General features: G+C 28.9%; 7 protein-coding genes and 1 non-coding gene across 16 annotated transcripts; 7 read left to right on the top strand and 1 right to left on the bottom strand.

The window, feature by feature from the left end:
- Positions 1 to 307: 307 nt before the first annotated feature.
- On the top strand, positions 308 to 1888 carry LOC126918916 (soma ferritin-like). Of its 2 annotated transcripts, XM_050727500.1 has the most exons (4): positions 308 to 548; positions 709 to 933; positions 1138 to 1296; positions 1360 to 1464. In XM_050727500.1, exons 1-3 carry the CDS (start codon positions 390 to 392, stop codon positions 1261 to 1263), a joined length of 510 nt encoding a protein of 169 aa, XP_050583457.1. In that variant the 5' UTR covers positions 308 to 389; the 3' UTR covers positions 1264 to 1296; positions 1360 to 1464. The 2 variants fall into 2 exon arrangements, with proteins under 2 accessions (XP_050583457.1, XP_050583456.1); XM_050727499.1 differs by lacking the exon at positions 1138 to 1296 and having other exon boundaries at positions 313 to 548; positions 1360 to 1888.
- Positions 1163 to 1234, top strand: Trnaa-cgc (transfer RNA alanine (anticodon CGC)). Its single transcript has one exon. It is a non-coding gene; the product is annotated as a tRNA-Ala (tRNA).
- A 134-nt stretch (positions 1889 to 2022) lies between the features above and the next one.
- On the top strand, positions 2023 to 3339 carry LOC126918909 (soma ferritin-like). Its single transcript, XM_050727469.1, has 4 exons — positions 2023 to 2159; positions 2235 to 2442; positions 2550 to 2741; positions 2810 to 3339. Exons 1-4 carry the CDS (start codon positions 2083 to 2085, stop codon positions 3092 to 3094), a joined length of 762 nt encoding a protein of 253 aa, XP_050583426.1. The 5' UTR covers positions 2023 to 2082; the 3' UTR covers positions 3095 to 3339.
- Positions 3340 to 3436: 97 nt separating this feature from the next.
- LOC126918871 (uncharacterized) lies at positions 3437 to 11179 on the top strand. Of its 3 annotated transcripts, none has more exons than XM_050727327.1 (7): positions 3437 to 4006; positions 4361 to 8070; positions 8136 to 9226; positions 9316 to 9594; positions 9686 to 10300; positions 10436 to 10573; positions 10731 to 11179. In XM_050727327.1, exons 1-6 carry the CDS (start codon positions 3778 to 3780, stop codon positions 10536 to 10538), a joined length of 6027 nt encoding a protein of 2008 aa, XP_050583284.1. In that variant the 5' UTR covers positions 3437 to 3777; the 3' UTR covers positions 10539 to 10573; positions 10731 to 11179. The 3 variants fall into 3 exon arrangements, with proteins under 3 accessions (XP_050583284.1, XP_050583281.1, XP_050583282.1); XM_050727324.1 differs by having other exon boundaries at positions 4340 to 8070; XM_050727325.1 differs by having other exon boundaries at positions 4340 to 8070; positions 10436 to 10578.
- LOC126918920 (uncharacterized) lies at positions 10921 to 12114 on the bottom strand. Its single transcript, XM_050727504.1, has 2 exons — positions 11588 to 12114; positions 10921 to 11482 (listed from the first exon to the last, which is right to left on the bottom strand). The coding sequence occupies exons 1-2, from the start codon at positions 11836 to 11838 to the stop codon at positions 11299 to 11301; spliced, it is 435 nt and encodes a 144-aa protein (XP_050583461.1). The 5' UTR covers positions 11839 to 12114; the 3' UTR covers positions 10921 to 11298.
- LOC126918901 (dolichyl-phosphate beta-glucosyltransferase) lies at positions 12114 to 14159 on the top strand. Of its 3 annotated transcripts, none has more exons than XM_050727451.1 (5): positions 12114 to 12451; positions 12624 to 12798; positions 12864 to 13060; positions 13136 to 13244; positions 13327 to 14159. In XM_050727451.1, the coding sequence occupies exons 1-5, from the start codon at positions 12389 to 12391 to the stop codon at positions 13755 to 13757; spliced, it is 975 nt and encodes a 324-aa protein (XP_050583408.1). In that variant the 5' UTR covers positions 12114 to 12388; the 3' UTR covers positions 13758 to 14159. The 3 variants fall into 3 exon arrangements, with proteins under 3 accessions (XP_050583408.1, XP_050583407.1, XP_050583409.1); XM_050727450.1 differs by having other exon boundaries at positions 13315 to 14159; XM_050727452.1 differs by having other exon boundaries at positions 12389 to 12520; positions 13315 to 14159.
- A 297-nt stretch (positions 14160 to 14456) lies between these two features.
- On the top strand, positions 14457 to 16418 carry LOC126918915 (programmed cell death protein 6). Of its 2 annotated transcripts, none has more exons than XM_050727497.1 (4): positions 14457 to 14879; positions 15502 to 15608; positions 15767 to 16074; positions 16153 to 16418. In XM_050727497.1, the coding sequence occupies exons 1-4, from the start codon at positions 14824 to 14826 to the stop codon at positions 16252 to 16254; spliced, it is 573 nt and encodes a 190-aa protein (XP_050583454.1). In that variant the 5' UTR covers positions 14457 to 14823; the 3' UTR covers positions 16255 to 16418. The 2 variants fall into 2 exon arrangements, with proteins under 2 accessions (XP_050583454.1, XP_050583455.1); XM_050727498.1 differs by having other exon boundaries at positions 14472 to 14879; positions 15806 to 16074.
- Positions 16285 to 20412, top strand: LOC126918900 (adenosine deaminase-like protein). Of its 3 annotated transcripts, XM_050727448.1 has the most exons (8): positions 16285 to 16425; positions 16562 to 17324; positions 17403 to 17533; positions 17602 to 17793; positions 17876 to 18113; positions 18198 to 18333; positions 18427 to 18527; positions 18589 to 19820. In XM_050727448.1, the coding sequence occupies exons 2-8, from the start codon at positions 17286 to 17288 to the stop codon at positions 18784 to 18786; spliced, it is 1035 nt and encodes a 344-aa protein (XP_050583405.1). In that variant the 5' UTR covers positions 16285 to 16425; positions 16562 to 17285; the 3' UTR covers positions 18787 to 19820. The 3 variants fall into 3 exon arrangements, with proteins under 3 accessions (XP_050583405.1, XP_050583406.1, XP_050583404.1); XM_050727449.1 differs by lacking the exons at positions 16285 to 16425; positions 18589 to 19820 and adding an exon at positions 20127 to 20412 and having other exon boundaries at positions 16555 to 17324; positions 18427 to 18536; XM_050727447.1 differs by lacking the exon at positions 16285 to 16425 and having other exon boundaries at positions 16555 to 17324.
- Positions 20413 to 21284: the final 872 nt, after the last annotated feature.

The following is a 21284-nucleotide window of genomic DNA, read 5'->3' as shown; positions in this document are numbered from 1 at the left end:
TAATTCAAACAACATTTAAATCCAAAAAGGCAAAACTAAAAATATTCATCAATTTAAGAATGCAAATACTAATAGATTTAGAAGTCCATCGTACGTACGTCTTTATTGTAAATTATAAGTAATAATTAAACATATGGAATAATAATTCAATCAATTCAAAATATAAAAAGGAAGAAATAGCAATCTGTAACAAACATGTTTATCACAACGCCGCGAAACGCTAAATCATTATATAACATTAAATTTTTTAATTTGTTATGTTTGTATTCAAGGTCAATTTTGAACATGAAATCAATAAAATGTGTGCAGCGCGCTTGCGTGTGTCACAACTGCGTATCATTTGCTCGCAGTCGGTACATCGTAAAGGTTCGCGAAATTAGTATTATTATATGGTGCCTTTATATTTGCGTTCTAATTTAACGAAATTAACTAGAATGAAGTCGAATATCATGGATCTGGTTAGACAAAATTTTCACAAGGACTGTGAACAAGCGATTAATAACCAAATCAACTTGGAATTATTCTCCAGTTATGTCTATCTGTCTATGGTTAGTCAACATATCGATTAAGTGGCTATTCTTAACGTTAAATTTTCTTTAGCAATAAAATTTAAATAAAAAGAAACATTTATTTCCTATACCATTATTTTCGTCACAAATACTTTCTGTGTTTTTATATTATGTCTTATTATCGTGATTATTTTTGTAGGCATATTACTTCGATAGATGCGACGTAGCTTTACCAGGTCATTATACGTATTTCAAAAAAGCTTCAGACGAAGAAAGAGAACACGCCATGAAATTTATGACTTATCAAAACAAGAGAGGTGGCAGCATCACTCTGACACCTATTGAAAACCCGCCAAAAGATGACTGGATCAGCGCTCATGATGCTATGATGGAAGCATTGAAGCTAGAAAGACAAGTTAATGAGGTATGTATGTTTATTAAAATTTTATTTCAGATGTAACAATTATTCTTATTAGAATAGAAAAGTAATTTTATAGAAAATTATATGAAAATAATATTCTTATATACATTTTGATTATGTCTTATTTCTTTAGAATGTTCTAAATACTTTCAATTATAATTTAATCCCATTGATATTTTTAATATATTAACTTATTCCCCTTTATAGGTTTTTAACATCCATTCTTTCAAGTGGGGGTGTAACTCAGTGGTAGAGTGTCCGCTTCGCATGCGGAAAGTCCTGGGTTCAAATCCCAGCTCCTCCAATCTGATTTTTTCTTTTTTTTCGTTATAAATTTGCAACATAAACATTTTGCAGTAGTAAAATGTAATGTTTTTTAATGAAATATAAAATATATAAATATTTTTATAAATATTTTATCATTTTCAGAGTCTTCTCCAAATACACGCCTTAGCGACTCGACACAACGATCCAAACTTGTTAGATTTCCTTGAAACCGAGTATCTGAAAGAACAAGTAGACTCCATCAATGAACTTGCCAACCACATAACGAAATTAGAAAGAGTTGGCGATGGTGTAGGAGTGCATATTTTCGACCAAGAACTTGGGGAATAAAACACCCTTTTAAAAATTTAACACTATTATTGTAGTAAAAGCGTCAACATACTATGCATAGACAGAGAATGAGTAAAAAATTGTACATTACATAATACTAATATGAGAAATAAATACAGTATTCTAATTTTTATTGCTAAAATAAATATATATGAACTTGTATAATTTTGAAAAGTGTTGCAAATTTCTGCATCAAATTACAAATACTTCCAAAAAGTATTAGTAAGAAATTCATTTCGAATTGAATCTACATCTTTTACCATGTTAAGAAGTGTGACGAACGTTATATATATTGTACAACATACTGCTAACTTTGAGCGTAATAAAGCTTGGTAATCCTGAATATATATAGTTTCTATTTTTGTTTCAAAAACATTTATGCGTGATGTCGAAAATAAATTGCGAATCGATAATATGACGTATGACACGTAACATACAAATAAAAATGAAAATTTCTTAAAGAATAATTTTTACAATTAACGAAGTTTTTTATATCAAGAAATGTGTATGTAAATTGTTTGTAACTAAAGATAAATCATGTTAAAATTGCGTAGTGATAGAAAAATTCTTAATGATGTTTTCAACTCGTTTGTTCGACAATTATATACTAAAGAGTAAGTTTGTAACTTTTATTTATTAAAGAATCTAATATTGAATATAACTCGAAAATGTAAGTAATCTTTTTGAAGAACTAAACTCTATAAGGGAATATGTAAACCAAAACTATTTCCTGCCAAATTTTTGGCAACCTCCTGCAAGGACGAATTTTGCATTGATAAACCTACGAAATGGCCAAGTGGAAAACCGGCCAATTTTAAGTTTCATCAAGAAACTGAAACTATATTAAACGAACAAATAAATGCGGAACTGAAAGCTTTCTATCATTATTTGTCCATGGTGAGATAAGAAATAGAACTATTTGTTTCTTAAAAAGATAAATAAATATATAGTTCTTTTAATAGTTACTATCTTTAATGTAATGTAAAGTCGGTTATTTTCTATAGGCTGCATACTTTGGGCGCGCAGATGTAGCATTGCCTGGCTGTGAATCATTTTTCATGCAAATGCATCATGAGGAACATGAGCATGCTATCAGATTTCTAAATTACGTCAAAATGCGCGGAGGTCTTGTAAATTTATGTCCAATACAACCTCCTTCCGACCAAGATTGGAAATGTCCATTGCACGCTTTTAAAGTAAATAATTAAAAGAAAGAATTAAGTATTCTCTTTTAATAATATGCATGGTTATTAAATTTGTTTAGACAGCATTGACTTTGGAACTAGAAGTAGCTGAAAAACTAGTAGCAGTAAATACTGTTGCGGAAAAACATGGCGATTTAAATGCTAGTGATTTTATTGTTACCGGCTTTATGGAAGATCAAATGAAGAGTGTGAATGAAATGGGAAGATTTGTAGCTGTCCTGTCTGGTATCGGTGATCAATCATTAGCACGCTTTATATTTGATAAAGATTTACTTGAACATTACGTTCAACCAAAATTTAATATTCTTCGTTCAAAACTGCGACCAAATAGTACTGACAAGTAATATTTTCATTTTCTTATGTCATATAGTATATGATATATCATGTTTATATGTAATTTGAAATAACAATATATGTACATGTCAATTACATTATAGTAAAAGTGGAAAGCCTGGTGATAAAAATACTTGAAAAATACTAATAAAAAGATCATTTTTCAAACAATGTATAACAATTTAATAAAATTTCACTTACAAAAAAAAGTAGAATTTTTTGTATGACAATAAATTAATAAAAAATGTGAATATGAGTTTGTTCAAAGATTAATCGCTTCGTTTTCATGTAATGTAATCGTTTGTATAATTTCAGAATACACCGAATCAGTGAACAATGAAAACCAACTGTTTCGTATCATGCGTTGAAAACGACTTAGCATGGCAGAACTATTACATGCATTTAGTTGTGAAGATAAAGTTACAATAAAAACGGACGTTTTAGTGACTAAGTAATTTCTCTTTGTCTAAACTAAATACGGTATTCGGGCTTATTTAAATTTTTTATTCGTTATATTAAAGGATTTTAATTGCGAGATTATTTATAATAAAGTGTAGTGCGAGTGTTAGATTTAGATCGGTAAAAAAATCACAATTATTGTTAATACGTAATTAACCCTAATTTTCATGAAACAGTTTTATATTATTACGAATGGACGCGATTAATTGTTCATGGTTCGAGGGTAAGTTCAAGAATGGCTAGCGATTTGTCGAGTGAGTGTACGGAAACAGTTGGTGTGTTAGATGAGAAAGAAGAAGGTGAGATATCCTTGGAAGATGTAAGTTCTTCCGAGGAAGGACATTTAAATTACGGATATGGCACTAAAATTTCTCATTGTTCAAATTTTCTGTCGACTCAACAAAATGCAACGTGCTGTACTGCTCCTGCCAAGTTTTATCCTTCCAAGGGTTCTACTAGAAGAGGTAAATTAAATAATATAGTGTTTTTTTAATATTTTTAACTTCATATTGTTTATATTGTTATGAAAAATAAACCTTAAAGTAATATATTTTTTTATATTTTTTTGATTCATATATATTTGTAATATTCTGGGATATATTTAAGACATATTGTTGTGAAAAATAAGCCTCGAAATAAAATTCAATTTTCTTTTATTAAATATGAATATTAAAAAAATATATTTTTAATATTTTGGGATATAATTCGTGTAAAACGTATTTCTATTTGATAACATATTGAACCTTTCTATACCCAATGTATTATTATTCTCGACATATCATGTTCTAATCAAGTAGAAGTTGACCTTATTCTACAAGATGCAGTCCAGGGCAAAGAAAATCTTCATCAAATGAAAGAATCAGGATGCATTGGAACAAAACATACAGCTTCTACACTTCAAGAAAAAAATGACGACCTTGTGCCTATTTCAAGTGACAGTGATATGGAAATTGTTGGTCTTGCAGATAATTCTAAACAAATTATGATACGTTCTGCTTCCAAAAATAGAAAGAAAAAAAAGAAAAAAAAGAAAAGAAATCGTGTACTTTCATTGGATAATCTAGTTTCTTCGGCTACTGCAGATGTATCTAAGAAAGAATGCCCTAGTGTAATAAAAGATGATGCGACAAAAAATACTTCTAGGTCACATTACAGAGAAATGAGTCCTATTCATAGAAGAAGTAGATCAAGAATAATTCCAAGATCACCACCCAAAAGACATAGATCTCTTATAAAATCAAGATCTCCTTTTAGAAGATCAAAATCGCCAATTACTCGTACTAGATCACCAGTGGCAAGGAGGTCTCCAAGAAGGCTTAAATCTCCTAAAAGATCACCATACAGATCCTCAACAAAGACAATGCCTCGGAAAACGTCACATATTGACTTAAAATCATCCCATAATTATACTGATACTACACATAAATTACTAAAAAAAGTAAGAAAATTAGATTCAATGGGAACTCATTCATTAGAAGAAACTTTAAATAAAAATAAAGAGCATGCATCTTCATTAAAAGAGAAGTTAACAAATATGATGAAAAGTGCTTCTAATAATAATACTGATTTGACAAATTCTTCAAAAGGAAAATCTATAAAGGATATAAATAAAAAGGAATCTAATGATGCAGATGATGAAGAAGATTTAGCATTATTAAGGCAGAAAGCTCTTGAAACAAAACAAAATAAACCAAATAAACAAAATGAACAGCTAAAGACTGAAACTATAAAACATGTGAGTGCAAATATGAATGATGATCAAGACGAAGAAGATTTGGAATTAAGAATGATTGCACTTCGTTCTGCTGTATTAAAAAAACATCAGAATAGAATTCAAAAGGGAATTCAATTGGGAAAGTCCAAGAAATCTAATAGCTTTCGTAGTGAAAGTCCATTTACTCAAAGCTTTTTGGATAGCATTCCCATACCTGGAGAGGAAAATTCTGCATCCTTACCTCATACTCCAATCCCTGCAAATGAAAGTGATCATACAGAGGATATGGAATTAGATACATATGTTGAAAGAGAAAAAGAAAAATTACCATATTCTCCAACAGACAAAATTACTGCCAATATATCTATGGATACAGAATTGTTAGGTATTCAGCCATCTGATGTATCATTCATCTCTCTTAATGGAGCAAATAATAGTCTAAATTTTAATACATGTATAACAAATAATGAGGATGATCAAAAATCTTATCAGGAGAAAATTATTGAAAATCGAAGTTTTTTGCCAAATATTACATATTATGCACAATCACAAAATCCATTATGTGCTACAAATGGAAATATACAATATTCATCAACCGATTTAACGGAAACTTTTAAATCAGATTTTATGAAAGTACATAATTCTCATTTAAATGTACCTTCTTATGAAAATACATCTGCTACTGTTAAAAGTAATCATACTTCCGAAGTTTTAGATATTAATTCGATCCAAGAAATGCCTTATTCTCCAACTGACACTCCTGTATATGATCCTGATTTATCACATGCTCTTCCACAAGCTCTTGGTCCACTAACTATTTCAAATTCTTCCTTAGTTTCTTTAGAATCATATACTTCTAATACATGTGGGAATAATGAACAATATAATAATGTATCAACAAATCAACATACACAAAGTACAAAACAAGTAGACAATGTAAATGAAGATGAACAATTAAATAAAGCAGAAACATTTTCAATGGATCCAATTCTTAGGTCTAATACAAGTTATCTTATGGAATCAATATCTCCTAGTAGTTCAATGATAACAATTGATGATCTTCCTGAAACCGAAGCAGATGTAAATCTATTAACTGATACTTTCAAAAATATAAAAACTTCAGAGTACATTCCAAATGTAGCAAATAATGTTAAAGACAGAATATCAGAACCACTTTATATGAAGGGATTACCAGATGTTACCAAAGATACAAATAAAATACCAACATTAATTAATAGAACACTAGTTCCAGCACCAATTTTGAAAACAAACAAACAATTGCAACTGCCATTACCAACTAGAAAGAATGCATTACAGCAGGAACCTACATTCAAAAGTGCAGAAATGCAGCCAGTTGTTATTAATAAAGAAAGTAGTACAAAAATAAATGCTTCCTTTAAACCTATAAAATTAATGTCCTTTCCACAAAAGTCACATTCTATTTTAACTATACCAACTGCATTTCATGAAGATCTAACTAATGAAATATCTGCAGATAAATCATCTCATATCTCACTAGTAGAAAGTAATACCAGTGCAACTCTGACACAAAATAATATAATTACAAGTCCAAATAATACAGGTGATACTAAAATTCTAGCACAAAAGAAAAAGAAACTGCTTAAAAGGGGATTAAAAAGAAAAAGTGCTGCATTAATTGCAAAAAAACACAATACATTATGTACAAATGATGATAATGTAAATACTGTAGATAAGCAAATATGTAAATCGGATCAAGTTCTTTATGCAGATGATAAACAAAATCAAAAAGAAACGCACACACAAATGGACCAGGCTGATTGTGTCCATATATGTATGTCAGAAATGTCTAAAAATATTGATGATAAACTAAATAAAATTTCTTTCGAAACTAATGAAGATAAAATACAAAGAAGTAATAATTCATCCAATGATACATTAGGACAAGGAAAGAATACAGAAGACAGAAGACAAAGTCTTGATGAAGATGAAGATGCATTAAGAGCAATTTTATTAGCTTCTTTGCCAAAACGAACAAAAATCACTAACAGTTGTTCCAATTCAGTTGCTCTTACAACAACAAGTACTACATCTACTGTACCAAATCAAGTATTTGTAAATCAAACTGTATCAAATACGGTATCATCTACAGTTAATAATTTACCAACTCCACATATAAATTTATGTGGTTCTGAAAACGATAAAAATCAATCAAATGCCGGAGAGAAAATATATAATGTTACACAGAAAAGTTTATCTCTTGAAAGTATTAAGGCCTCAAACACAGTAATTGGAAAGAAAAGATCAATTCCTATAGCAAAAAATTCACAGAAGAAATTTATAAAAAGAATTTCAATTCCTGCAAGTACAAAAGTTGTAAATAATGCAAAAAAATACCAAAATACAATGATTCAAAAGAGATTAAATTTACAAAGAGCTACAATTTATAACAAGCAAAAAATTGCAGAAAATGAAGTTCTATCTAAAATGAAATCTAATGACAGTAAATGGTCTGCTAATACAAAGGCATTATCCGGTACACAAAGGATTATTATAAATTTAGAGTCTGATACAGAAAGTGAATCTGAATCTGAATGGCAAAAGAGTACAGCTGCTACTTCAGCACATACTGTCACAATAGAAAAACATCAACCAGCAATAAATCCTACAGCAGAATTTGAAAAAAATTTAGATCAATTTTTACGTGCAGTACGGAAAAAACAAGAATCTATGGCAGCTGCAAGACCAACTTTAATATCACAAGCATCTAAGAAAGATACAGTATTAATAACAAAACCAGAAAAATCAAATTCATCCAATCTACAAACACCACTGGTAAGTATACTACAACAAAATATTTTATCATACATGAAATATTTAATAATTTATTATTTTTACAGGCTGTTCGTCATTTACCTGCATCTCAGCAAGAGGAATATCGACGGTTAAAACAACAAATTTTAGAACGCGAGAAGATGAAGCTACATAAAACAATAGAAAACAACAATTTAATAAAAAATAAAAATATGGAAGTATCTTCAAAACCCATATCATCCAATAGCTCAAGTAAAGAGTTATATGCGAAACTACATCATACAATACCCTCAAAAAGTCAAAGTATAAGTACACAACAATTAAATAAGGAAAATTGTTCTAAAAATTTAGCAGATTCAGTAAAAAATACTAGTATATCAACGAGCAACATTCAGTCATGTATCAGCAAAATGTATGATGTTGATAAACAAGAACATGCAGATCCAACTCAAATAAAAGCACTAACAAAGTCAATAATAAATGATATATGTGTATCTGCTGAAAGTAGTCCAAATAATATTGGAAACAAAGCAGTTGGAAACACGCAACCGACGAATATATCGCGAAAGAGTCCAACGAAAACAAAAACTTCACCTAGCTTAAAAATTTTATCTACAGATGAAGTAAATCGAAAATATGTACACGTACAAGTAAAAAATGATACAAACGATCGAGTGGTAACAATAAATGATAAAGTGACCTTAAATAACGAAACAATAATCGATCGAAGTAAAAATATTTCTGGAAATAAAAATAGCAGTAATAAAAATATATATGATAATAATATAAATCAACTTTCATGTCCTACAGAGGAAGACATTGTTTTTAATAATACTCCATTTGGTAATAACAATACAGTGGACTCAGATACATCGACTATTATTTTATCAAGAACACCTCAAAATTGGAACGAAAGTCTTAATACATCCGAATCTACAATATATCTTCCACGATGTCAGGAAGATGCATTATTGACTTCAAGTACAAAAGATAAACATGACATCCATTTTCTATCGCCCAAGAACAATATATCACCAAAAGATATAAGAAGCATAGAAGAAAATTGGGAAGAAATTAAAAAAGATGTCAAGACAGAGCTAAATACTCTTATTAATCTTTCACGCGCGGAACAAGAACAACGTTTAATAGATACAGAACAAGAATTAGTTATGAAACGGTAACCAACTTTCCAATGAAAATTCATTAATATCCATTAATTTTTAATGTATTTCTATACAATAACTTATTCATTTCTTTATAAAACAGCTATACGATCTTAGATGATTTGGCGAAGATGTCGCAAAATCTTCGTCAGTGGCATATGGAAAGAGATCTACAGACGAATTTAGCGGCTGAAGTCAAAAAGCTCAGGGAACAGCTCAAAGTTGCTGAAGAAAGATTACAGGTGCAACGTAATCGTATTAATAATATAGGTCCAAAAGTAGTAGAAGCACGCGGAAAAATCAATGCAGGTCGCCAAAAATGCTATAAACTCGCAATTATTTGTACAAACTTGGGAAATAGAATCGTAGGAAGAGATTATAAGTAATATATTAATAGAATCATTACTATTAATCTTCAAATCATTGTAAACACAAAATATAAATATTTTTAATTTTTTCATCGTATCTCCTAGGATACCTGAAGCTGGAGCACAACTTTTAGATAATAGATTGAAAGAGGTAGCTAATCACACGCGACAACTTTCCCGGAAAAAAGTACCATCTATTGACATTTCGGACATATACGAATTATCAAAACTGGAAGAAGCAACTGTGTCTAGTGCATGTACAGAAATTTGTCAAAGTGACACTCCGGAAGAATCCAATACAACAATTTTAAACGAAAATGAATCTCCAATAAAATCTAATGAAATTAGGAAAACTGTACACGTAGAAGTTACTACAGTAAATGTAAGTGATACAGATAAGGAAAAAAATATAGTATTAAATAATTGTGCTCCAAGCGTTAATGAAGAAAGTACACCTACACAAAACAACCATGAACAAGAAGTATCTACTGAACAAACAAACTTAAGTGATAATCCTGTTCCTACTACTGGTGTGCTTAACTTACAACGTGCTCAAAAGCTGGATAATAAGGTAGTGGTACCAGAAAATAATGTAATAAGGTCTACAACTTCAGAAGCGGGTAGTAAAAGAAGGAATACTATGAGACTTGAAGGGGAACCTTCAATGAAAAAAACACTTTTACCTTATGAATCAATATTAACACACTTTAAGGTGCCAAGGTGGGTTTTTGCTCTCTAAATATTTCAATAATATAGGATATTTATTTCTAAATAAAAAATATATAGTGTTCTTTTAATTTAACTTTTACAAAAATTTCGAGTATTTTTTTTGTTGTTTTTATCATTCTTAACCAGGAACACGAATCCCAATGGCGTCCTTTGTCCATACGAACTGATGGGAACATGCAGTGATGGAGATTGTCAATTTATTCATCAAACAGGGAGCCAAACCAAGTAGCATTTAGCTACCAAAATGGCATTGTTAAAATATACGTAAGGTGGTTTTAATCTTTAATCATAAGATTCAGAGGGCATTAAAAAATAAAAATCAAGATTTTTATTGAAAGTGATCACACTTTTTTATAATCTATTAACTTCTAAATTCAAACATTTTTTATTATGAGTAAATGTTATCACTTAACAATTACAGATACTACTATTTCTGAGGATGCAAAATCCCACATAGATGGAAGCTGTTAACAAGCAGAAGTAACACCCGAAGATGGTAAGTTATCTTCATCACGGCAAGAGTTTGTGCACAAATTAAAGTAGCAATTTTATTATATAAAGATCATAAATTTAAAAAAAAGCAAAATTTTTAATACTGTGCTATTTCAAGCTTCTATTCTAACGAAAATTTAAAGAAAATTTGCTGCAAGTGTTTATTTTTTACATATGTAAAAAGTGTCATATATGAACTGCAAGTAACTAGTGTGATTAATGTAAAAGAGAAAGAAGATATTGTTGACCGATTGTTGAAGGCAGCCGAATGACTGGCCAACGTCGGGCATTGCAACAAATATTCATTTCGTACTTCTATATAAGTTACCTCATAAAAGTCTTGTACCTGTATAATAAAAGATTAATATTTTTTTCTAATTGCGAGTTTATTTATTTTTAAACTTAAGTTTATATCCCTTAGTCATAGAAAACAATATACAATCTTCCTAAACTCTATATTTGTTACTAGGAAATTTCCCTTGATTTTTATATTTGTGTTAGATTAATTTGTCCTTAACCCTAAGTTCATCCCATCGATTAATCCATTCCTTTGGACATATAGATGTAAAAACTTGTTTAAACCAAGTGCATGCATCTGATCCCTCTCCTAAAGTACTTTCGCAACGATAGAAATCATGGTACATTACCCAACAGCGTAATGTTTGATTTTGTTGTTGAAATCTAAATAACGATATTGCAAATTACTTTAATTCAGAATATAAAAAAGATCAATTTTAATCATATTATAGATGGCAATTAACAGAAAAGTAACATAGTAAAACAAACCTTGGATCTTCACCAGGAAATACAGATCGTACATGTCTCTTTTTGTCCTCCTGTTTAAGACATGGATCATCTTCATCTACAGTTATAGTTATCTTTTTCTTCGGTTTTCTTTCATCTGTTGCGATATTATCAATCATTAGATTTGTATCATTCGTATCATACGTATTATCTTCATCTCTTTTTTGAGAAGTAGTTTTTGTTTCATCCGAAATATTAATTTTATTATTTTCATTGTTTTTATCAGAATCCATTATATTTTATACCCATAACTTAATTCATGTACATAAATAAAATATACTATTTATAATAAATTAATTTATAATAAGCGTACAATAAATTACGCGAAACGAATAATACATGAGACAGAAAATTAATAGAGACGTGAATGTTGATTAGAGCATGCTTTATTTTATTGTGACAATTCAGATTTTTTGAACATAATAAATAAAAATACAAATTTGAAAATGTAGAACTCCCTCTATGTGGGCAAACGTTTATCATCGATTACTTATCAGTTGCTTATGAAGAATTATATTGTACAACAAATTTGAAATTATTTGATTTTTAATATCTTTAATAAATACTAAACTTCCTCTGTGACAATTTTTCATTTTAAATATAGAAGTTTTTCACCAATAAAATAATAGATAAAATTTGCATTTAGTGTAGCCAACTGCGAAATGTATACAAATTAATCATAACTTCAGGGGCATGTGCGGTGGCACAAGATAAGGAAGGATGAAACAATACGTGTTTTGAAAAATATTTTTTGCTAATATTTAAAAACATAATAATATTAATATGATACTGTTAGAGCATTTACTTCTTTATGTTATTTTATTTGCAGTGATATGTATAATTGTGGTACGTTTCTAGGTTATAATTACAATTTTTTATGTTATTTAAATTTGTATAAACGTGGCAATTCTATAGGTACATTAATATCTTATAATTATAATTTGTTTTATTAAAATATTATATATATAGCTGCGATTATTTCTTCGATATTATAATGAAATTAACTACATGCTTTTAGTTTTCTATAATATTATTTGTAATGACAAAACCATATCCAGAAATATGGCAAGATGAGAAGGAAAAGTACTTTTTCAATCCAAAAACGAAAAAAACAGAAGCTTTTCCGTCTTTATATGAAAAATGGAGTGTACACTTAAGTGTTATAGTACCAGCTTATAATGAAGAGCAAAGATGTAAATACTGATGCATTAACAGTAATGTTATGAAAACATAATGTGTTTATATATTTAATTTATAGTGCCAGTAATGTTAGATGAGTGTTTGGAATATTTGGAAAACCGTTCAAAAAATGGGTGTACTTATGAAGTGATTATAGTTAGCGATGGAAGTTCAGATAAAACTGTGGATATTGCTCATCAGTATGCATTAAAATATGATAACATTAGAGTATTAAATCTTGTTAAAAACAGAGGGAAAGGTGGGGCAGTAAGACTGGTTAGTAACAGAATGTTATGAAATTTAATTTACTATTATTGTCATTATCTTTTATCATAATTATTTTCATTTAAGGGTATACTAAGTGCAAGAGGAAGCGTAATATTATTTGCAGATGCCGATGGTGCTACTAAGTTTGCAGATTTAAAAAAGTTAGATGATAGTTTGAAAAATATATTAGGATGTAAGTTATTTCTTAAGGTATAATATAAGGTAAAATTAAATATTTATAGTGACAAAACCATCTTTTCTAGTTGATTATATAGATAAGCCAAATGAAGTCAGTTCTTCTCATGCAATAGTATGTGGATCTAGAGCTCATTTAGAGAAAAAAGAAACTGCTAAAAGAACCTTTTTTCGATTGTTACTAATGCATGGATTCCATTTCCTAGTGTGGTTTTGGGGAGTCAGAGGTATTAGGGATACACAGTGTGGTTTTAAACTTATAACACGTGAATCTGCAAGAGTTGTATTTCAAGCTCTACATGTTGAACGTTGGGCATTTGATGTAGAAATGTTATATATTGCAAGAATTCTAAACATTCCTATTATTGAGATTCCTGTGAATTGGACAGAAATTGAAGGATCCAAAATAGTCCCTTTCTGGAGTTGGTTACAAATGGGTAAAGATTTATTTTTCATTTGGTATAAGTATAGAATTGGGGCATGGAAAATAAAAAGATCTAAACAAACGTAATATAAATGTGCACAGAACTCATATCATTTATAAATAAACCTTTTATTCGATATTTCCACTATAGATAACATTAGATATCATGTTTAACATAATTAGATAATATAATTTACATAGTGATCATGAAATATTTTTCCTTTGTAAGGAAAATCTATAAATGTGAAAAACCATAACAAGCTTTATTTAATAAGCTTATATAATCTTTATTTTAATGAATAATTATATAAAAAAGTATGATAGATTATCATAAATGTTTTTAAAGAGAAAGAGAGCTGTCTGGTGTTTTAGATTAACTTAATCAAATTGAGCAAGATATATTACTTCGTTTATATATTTATTCTTTTATCTATTATATGCATTGTAATATGTAATGATCATTGTTAATAAATAACACTTTATAAAGAAGTAATTTTTAATTTCATTAATATAGTTTATTTTATTCCGAGATTTTAAATAATTTTCTAGTAATTTCTTTATATGTACAGTGATATAGTACATCATATAAACAGATCATGACATTTACATATTGAATCCTAGAGGAAATCGTCCGAAGATCGAGTCCTGATTAGTTGTAAAAAATTAACCTGGAAGACAAGAAGGTCCTCGTTCTGCCCATGCGTGATATGCTATGAGTGTCTCAAACAGAGACAGAAACATTTTATTTATCTTTGTCTGTCAAACAAGAAGGCAGACTGTTGACTTTCCATGTTGATTTTTTACGAGTAGGCATGATTCAATTTCCGGACAATTTTCCCTAGCAAATATCAAGACCTGTTTGTATGATCTACAAGATATACTATATAGTTGAAAATAACCAGCCAAATAGCTAATATGATTAATATGATATAGTATATATAAACGTAGTATAGTAACTAGTAACCATACGTTAGAACTATCAGTGGTGTGACGTGTTTATGACGTCGTATTCTGCGAAACTTTTTGCAAATTAATTCATATTATCTTTTACACTGTCACCATAATCAGTTACAAAGTAACATTAAACAGATAGAAGTGTTAAATATAATTATTTCTAATCCTATATTTTGTCAAAGTAAACGTTAGTTGAAAGATGGCTTTTGTATCGCCTATGCCTAGTCGAGAATTTCTCTGGGACGTTTTTCAAAGGTATGTCAAACTTTATTTGAATTTTATTCGTTTACTTAATTCTTTCATATCAAGCATGTAACCTTTATAATTCTGCATATGTTTTATCATTCAAATTGTAATATAGTAAATGTTCAATTATATTTAATTATATATATCTTATTCATAAATGATATGAATTACATTTATATATTGCAAATTATACAAATTATGTATGTATATACAGAGTGGATTAGCTTAATATCTGCCTCGTTTATTTTTGTCGAAAAAACTTATCGTGACAAAATTATATGCATTATTTCAAAGGGTTCATGCAATGATGCAACGAATTTTTTCTCGAGATCATTTTGTTCGAAATTCAGCGCCATTGATATTTTTTTAGATGGAATTTTATATCTTTTCATACGCGATCCGATATGATTTTTTATCCTCTATACAAAAGTATTAAAGTATTTTTATCTGAAAGTTCATCATTTAAAAGATATTTTAATTTTAATTTGATTGCCTTCCATACACAATTTTACAAAATTAACATATTTATTTATTCATTCATTTTATAAATAATTGTATACTAAATACAATTTTGATAATAAATAACATATGACACAAACAAACTTAATGTTTTTTGGTTTGGATATTGCAGAGTTGATAAGGACAGATCTGGTGCAATTACTGCAGAGGAATTACAGCAGGCTCTTTCTAATGGGACTTGGACACCATTTAATCCAGAAACAGTTCGTTTAATGATTGGTAATTAATTGATTTTATTGTTTTAAATGACCACGTAAATCAATAAAAATGTTTAAAATGCTATATTATAACAATGTATTCCATAGTTTCTGAGTAGATCTGCATGGTCTTTTATCATATTTAATATGTTTTTAGTTTATCTCATTGCATTCATACAGGTATGTTTGACATTGACAAAACTGATCCTGATTCTTCAGGTATGTTTGATAAAAATCAAAAGGGAACAGTTAGTTTTGAAGAATTTGGAGCTCTGTGGAAATATGTAACAGACTGGGAAAATTGCTTTAGATCATTTGACCGGGACAACAGTGGAAATATTGATAGAAATGAATTAAAAACAGCTCTCACAAATTTTGGATACAGATTATCAGATCAAATTATAGACACTCTTATACGCAAATATGACAGAGCTGGTCGTGGCACTATATATTTTGATGATTTTATCCAGTGCTGTATAGTCTTATATGTAAGTATTCGTTTATATAATATTTTGTTAGATTATGTACATTTATGTTTAAAAAAATATATAAATTTTATTTTTTAGACATTAACTTCTGCCTTCAGACAGTTGGATACAGATTTGGATGGTGTCATTACAATTCACTATGAGCAGTTCCTAGGCATGGTATTCAACCTTAAAATATAAGACATTTTTATGCTTGGCCAATGTTATTCTTGCCTATGTTGGCACTATGTTTTTTATTGTACAAATACTATACAAACTATTTGATGCCAAATCTGAAAATCTGGAAATTCAAATTTATTTTATAAAACTTTTTCCACGCTAAATTAAAAATTTTATGTGTTTAATGTGCTTGTATGTTCAATTCTTAATTAAGAAATTATAAATAATCAGTTATATGTATATATAAACATTCCTCAAAAAATGTATACATATAACTAAATTTGATCATAAGCATGAAAATTTAATTTTTATTCTTTGTTTGTTATAGGAAAACAGATATAATAAATGTTATATATAAAAAATATTTAACAAATAATTATTAGATGTTATGAAAAAGTTGAACATATTTCAGATAAGAAATATGCAATTGAGATAAAAAAAAAAAAAATGATTAAAATTTCCTCTGCAGTATACATTTTATAAATGCTAGACTTGTAATTTCTATAACACAGTATACAAAACACATGCCAATTATAGATATATTAAAAATCTGATACTTTCTATACCTTAATACCTTTAAGTATTCTTTAGTGCTCTAATATCAATACAGTTTTTAAGGCACAGCATTTCAAAATCTATTAAATCATATATAAGTTTGATAAAATACGTACAAAGTTAAAGTTATTTTAACTGTATTTTCTTAAAATGCTATATACTATTTGCATTATGTATGAAGTCCATATTTCTGTACTTTTCTATTATTATTAAATTGATTATAAACATATTTTAATTGAATCTATGTGTACATATGTATATTTTTCACCATCCATTTATTCATTGTTTGACTAAAAAAGCGTGACAATAAGTTATACAATAAATTGAGAAACTAAATAAAGAACATATATGTAAGTACATATGTAGTCACGTATCGAATGCAATCGGTTAGTGCATTAATTCTTCAGGCTTAAGGAACAGTAGTTTGAAATAAACGACACATTAAAATAAAACTGATATTCTTTATATGTTTAATAAAATTTGATTTATTTTTTATAATGAATTTAGGAAATTTCTGCCGAGCTCTTCCAAAATTGGTATGTAATCTGAAACTTATACAACATAAAACGTATAGGTTAATGCTTAAAAGATATCTTTTCTTCTGTGCTTAACAGGAACTTCATGCTCATTTAAATGGATCCCTAAGCATGGATACTTTGAAGAAATTGTATAAAATGAAAAATCCTAATTCAGAAGATTCTGACAAAATATTTACGAGTATAAAAGATTTTTCATCATTAGGCGAGTACGAATGAGTTTTCAACTTCAAATTATACATTGTGTTATTATATTGAAAACATGCAAAATTCGTAGGTGTTTCAAAGTATTTGACATAGCACATTCATTAGCAGTAACACCAGAAGCAGTGTTTCATTCTACCTACGATACAATTAAAGAATTCAAAGATGATAATGTAATATATTTGGAGCTTAGAAGCACACCACGTGTTATTCAAGGGAAAATGACTAAAGAAGAATGTGTAGAAGCAATTATAAAAGCATTTGAGTAAGATTTAACTAAAATGTTTTTTTTTTTAAACAATCAATTAAACATCAAAGTACTTTTAACTGGAATTTTAAAATTATAGGGTGTGCAAGATTGATTTTCCAAGCATATTATTGAAGTTATTAATATCAATTAATCGTAAACAAGGATACAAAGCAGCACAAGAAAACATAGAATTAGCAATAGATTTTATTAAGAAATATCCCCAATATATTGTTGGACTTGATCTCAGTGGAGATCCAATGACGGGGAATACATTTTTAGAGTTATTGGAAAAAGCTAGAATGGCTGGACTTAAAATTGCAATCCATTGTGCAGAGGTAGAGATCAGTTAACATTTAAACTGAACTTAATCTTGTTGAATCTTTGAACACATTAAGTGTTTTCTCATTTGTCTCATATAGATTTCAAATGAAACTGAAACAATAGATATCCTTGAATTTAAACCAGACAGATTGGGACATTGCACTTGTATTCATCCCACACTACAAGGATCAAACAAAATATTTAATTTGCTTCTTAAGTCAAAAATTCCTGTAGGTAAGAGTGGTAAACATATGAAAATTTGTTAATTATTTTATACAGAAATATACTGAATATTGTTTCAACATTTGCTTTTTATCTTTTGTTTAGAATTGTGTTTAACTTCAAATGTTCAATGTAAAACAGTACCTACTTATGAATCTCATCAATTTAAATATTTGTTTGAAGCTGGACATCCTATTTGTCTTGGTGTGAGTAGAGTTAACATTTATCTGAGTAATTATTTGGAAAGAATATTTTATTTCTTTTTAGACCGATGACAAAGGTGTTTTTCATACATCTTTGTCCCGCGAATACGAAATAGCTAGTTCAACGTTTGGTTTAGAACGAGAACAACTCATAAAACTTTGCCTATCATCTGTACAATATGCTTTTGCAACATTAGAAGAGAAACAAGCAATATTGTGTAAGATCGAAAAATTTGCTAAGGAATATAACGTTACATATTGAAATTGTAATGAATTATCGTCAATGAGATCGACAATTGATGTCGCTACATATATGTATAAAAATTTGATAGACACAAACATTCGATCGAATTGACAAAGTATATACATGTTGTATAAGGGCGTAACGAGGTCATAGACTATTAAAATAAAAGTAATATCGATTTTATTCGTTATGATATTTGTGGGCTCGTTTACATGGATTTACAGATAACTAAGTTGCTACTTACGGAGATTAAAGTAGTTAATGTCATCAGTGTTGTTTTTTTTTTTTTTTAATTGTATGTAGTATATACAACGTATATAATTATTATTACAATGTTATGCCTGCAAATGTGCTGTATTTTTGTTTCGACATTGAAGACAAAAATTAATAATACTTACAAACCGGCATCAGTCTAGTCGGTTCAATAAACATTAACAATTGTCTTATAAACTGTGAAAATCATCGAGCGCAGCGAAACGTAATTACATTTATTTTTTTGTTGCTTATTTTTGTATTTGATGTTTTTTATCAATTTGGTGTTTCGTGTAATCAATTAAAAAGTAAAATGATGAATTTAGCACACATAAAAAAGACTGTCAAGAATCAAAATATCAATTAATTTCAAAATCGCCGCAGGAATATTTTTCTTATTTCACATCAATTGTCTGGAATAAAAATGAAAAAAAGAAAGAAAGGAAAAAGGAATCAACCTTTTACCTTTATGCAAGAGCAACAAGGATTCCTTTCCTTAACTTTGATTCAAATATTCCTTTTTCTATTATTTTTTTTTTTTTTTTTTTTGTTCTTTTATTAGAACCGTTACTTGCTACCATGTCATAACAAGATGATAGTAGTAAATATCTGAATAATACTAATAGTAATAGTAGGAATAATAACTATATAGTTGTAATATTAATATCGACAATGTCAATAATATTGATTTTAATAATCGCAATAAGAAATTATTTCTATCCTATATAATATTCATTCTATGTAACAGTCTTTTTGGCTAATATTCGAACTATAAACAATAAAACAATTTCATTTTCTCACCTGTACCATTATTAATGTACAGATTCTCAGATTATTAAACAAGCCATTGTATCGCTTTTTGTTATCGCTTTAGAGATCGTCGATAAGTCATTCGCAAAAATTTTTTCCTCATCTATTCTACATCCTTTATATTCTTGTTGCGCGGATTATTCTCTAATATCTTACCTCCGCTATGTCTTTATCCTAATAACTACGACTACGGATGATTTTATTTTCGTCCTGGTTGCGTTGCGGATACGCTTGTCTTCTACAAAGAATATACGTTAGAATCCTGTATGACTTTATCTTGCGCGTTATGTACTAAGCATTATGTCAGTGTTTTATAGTTACCTGACTGCGGTATTGTTATCGAACTGGCCCTAGCAAGACGAAAACATCCTTATTCATTGTTAAAAAAAAGAGAGATTTAGAAAATTTGACGACGCGTGAGTCAACGGCAAAGGTGCGAAATGGTGCGAACGGATCAAACATTCGGATGATACGCCGCTAAATGCTTGTATAGTAAACGGCTGTACCTTTTGCGCACTTAGTATAAAATAAAGAAAACAACGCGGAAGTATAGAGTAAAAATAAAAAAACGGGCAATGATAATTTGCTTTAGCTTTCGTTCTATTTCGTGAAAATCATTCACGAAAGAATCATATAAAAGAATCTGAATGATAAGGTGAAAATGCCGATTGCGCTCATTTTTCACCGTCCGATTCTTTTTCGTCAATACCTAGCTGTAACAAAAAGAAAATAGAAGAAAATGAAAGAAAATAAAAATTCTATATCTAGTAGTGACGATAATAATAATAATAATAATAATAATAATAATAATATAATAATAATAATAATAATATTACTGAATCTTCTTGTAAACTGTCGCACTGAACTCTGTTCCTTTTTCTCGCTCTGGTTCTCTCTTACGGAAGGCAAAATATATTCGAATGATTATGTACACTTAACAAACGGACGATAAGATGAACAATTGTCTACGCACGCACTCGCGTAGGTGTACATATATATGTATGTACTCCTATATATATATATATGCAGTATATTTGTATGTACACACACACACACACACACACACACCTAGATTCTACATTTGCAATGATATCATATTGATAATTGTGATAAAAACAAATGTACATGTGCTAATTTAAAATGCTATAAAATATCCGTAAGAGATTCGATGAAAAAATAATATATATTTGTAGAGTTTGTGAAGTAGAAAGCATTCTGCAAATGATCTTGACTGGAAGTACTAGCCAAATATAACTATTGCTTTAAGGAGCAAATTTTGGAAAGAGAACTGTGCTTTACAAGAACAAAAATTAACACACGTTCTTTCTCGCGAATATTTTCCGTTCTAGTTCACCCTTACAAATATGTACTATCTTGTCTACTTTTTCGTTTCATTTTTAATTATATTATTAAGGTTGAACGAAAGGAAAGACAATGCGAGATCTGCGACGAAC

The sequence above is a fragment of the Bombus affinis genome, chromosome 7 (genome assembly GCF_024516045.1).
Source record: "Bombus affinis isolate iyBomAffi1 chromosome 7, iyBomAffi1.2, whole genome shotgun sequence".
NCBI classification, from domain to species: Eukaryota; Metazoa; Arthropoda; class Insecta; order Hymenoptera; family Apidae; genus Bombus; species Bombus affinis.
The sequence above is the reverse complement of the archived record's forward strand: the minus strand, read 5'-3'. Positions and strand labels throughout refer to the sequence as shown.

Coding starts and splice junctions, on each gene's coding strand:
- LOC126918871 (XM_050727324.1), top strand. CDS start 3,778: ATGGCTAGCGATTTGTCGAGTGAGTGTACGGAAACAGTTGGTGTGTTA. Junction 8,071..8,135: donor CCAATCTACAAACACCACTG/GTAAGTATACTA, acceptor TTATTTTTACAG/GCTGTTCGTCATTTACCTGC. Junction 9,595..9,685: donor ATCGTAGGAAGAGATTATAA/GTAATATATTAA, acceptor CGTATCTCCTAG/GATACCTGAAGCTGGAGCAC.
- LOC126918909 (XM_050727469.1), top strand. CDS start 2,083: ATGTTAAAATTGCGTAGTGATAGAAAAATTCTTAATGATGTTTTCAAC. Junction 2,160..2,234: donor CGACAATTATATACTAAAGA/GTAAGTTTGTAA, acceptor ATCTTTTTGAAG/AACTAAACTCTATAAGGGAA. Junction 2,443..2,549: donor TCTATCATTATTTGTCCATG/GTGAGATAAGAA, acceptor TATTTTCTATAG/GCTGCATACTTTGGGCGCGC.
- LOC126918915 (XM_050727497.1), top strand. CDS start 14,824: ATGGCTTTTGTATCGCCTATGCCTAGTCGAGAATTTCTCTGGGACGTT. Junction 15,609..15,766: donor AACAGTTCGTTTAATGATTG/GTAATTAATTGA, acceptor GCATTCATACAG/GTATGTTTGACATTGACAAA. Junction 16,075..16,152: donor AGTGCTGTATAGTCTTATAT/GTAAGTATTCGT, acceptor TTTATTTTTTAG/ACATTAACTTCTGCCTTCAG.
- LOC126918916 (XM_050727499.1), top strand. CDS start 390: ATGGTGCCTTTATATTTGCGTTCTAATTTAACGAAATTAACTAGAATG. Junction 549..708: donor GTTATGTCTATCTGTCTATG/GTTAGTCAACAT, acceptor TTATTTTTGTAG/GCATATTACTTCGATAGATG. Junction 934..1,359: donor TAGAAAGACAAGTTAATGAG/GTATGTATGTTT, acceptor TATCATTTTCAG/AGTCTTCTCCAAATACACGC.
- LOC126918920 (XM_050727504.1), bottom strand. CDS start 11,838: ATGGATTCTGATAAAAACAATGAAAATAATAAAATTAATATTTCGGAT. Junction 11,483..11,587: donor TTTCCTGGTGAAGATCCAAG/GTTTGTTTTACT, acceptor ATCGTTATTTAG/ATTTCAACAACAAAATCAAA.
- LOC126918900 (XM_050727448.1), top strand. CDS start 17,286: ATGAATTTAGGAAATTTCTGCCGAGCTCTTCCAAAATTG. Junction 17,794..17,875: donor GCAATTATAAAAGCATTTGA/GTAAGATTTAAC, acceptor TTAAAATTATAG/GGTGTGCAAGATTGATTTTC. Junction 18,114..18,197: donor TTGCAATCCATTGTGCAGAG/GTAGAGATCAGT, acceptor TGTCTCATATAG/ATTTCAAATGAAACTGAAAC.
- LOC126918901 (XM_050727450.1), top strand. CDS start 12,389: ATGATACTGTTAGAGCATTTACTTCTTTATGTTATTTTATTTGCAGTG. Junction 12,452..12,623: donor CAGTGATATGTATAATTGTG/GTACGTTTCTAG, acceptor ACATGCTTTTAG/TTTTCTATAATATTATTTGT. Junction 12,799..12,863: donor TTATAATGAAGAGCAAAGAT/GTAAATACTGAT, acceptor TTTAATTTATAG/TGCCAGTAATGTTAGATGAG.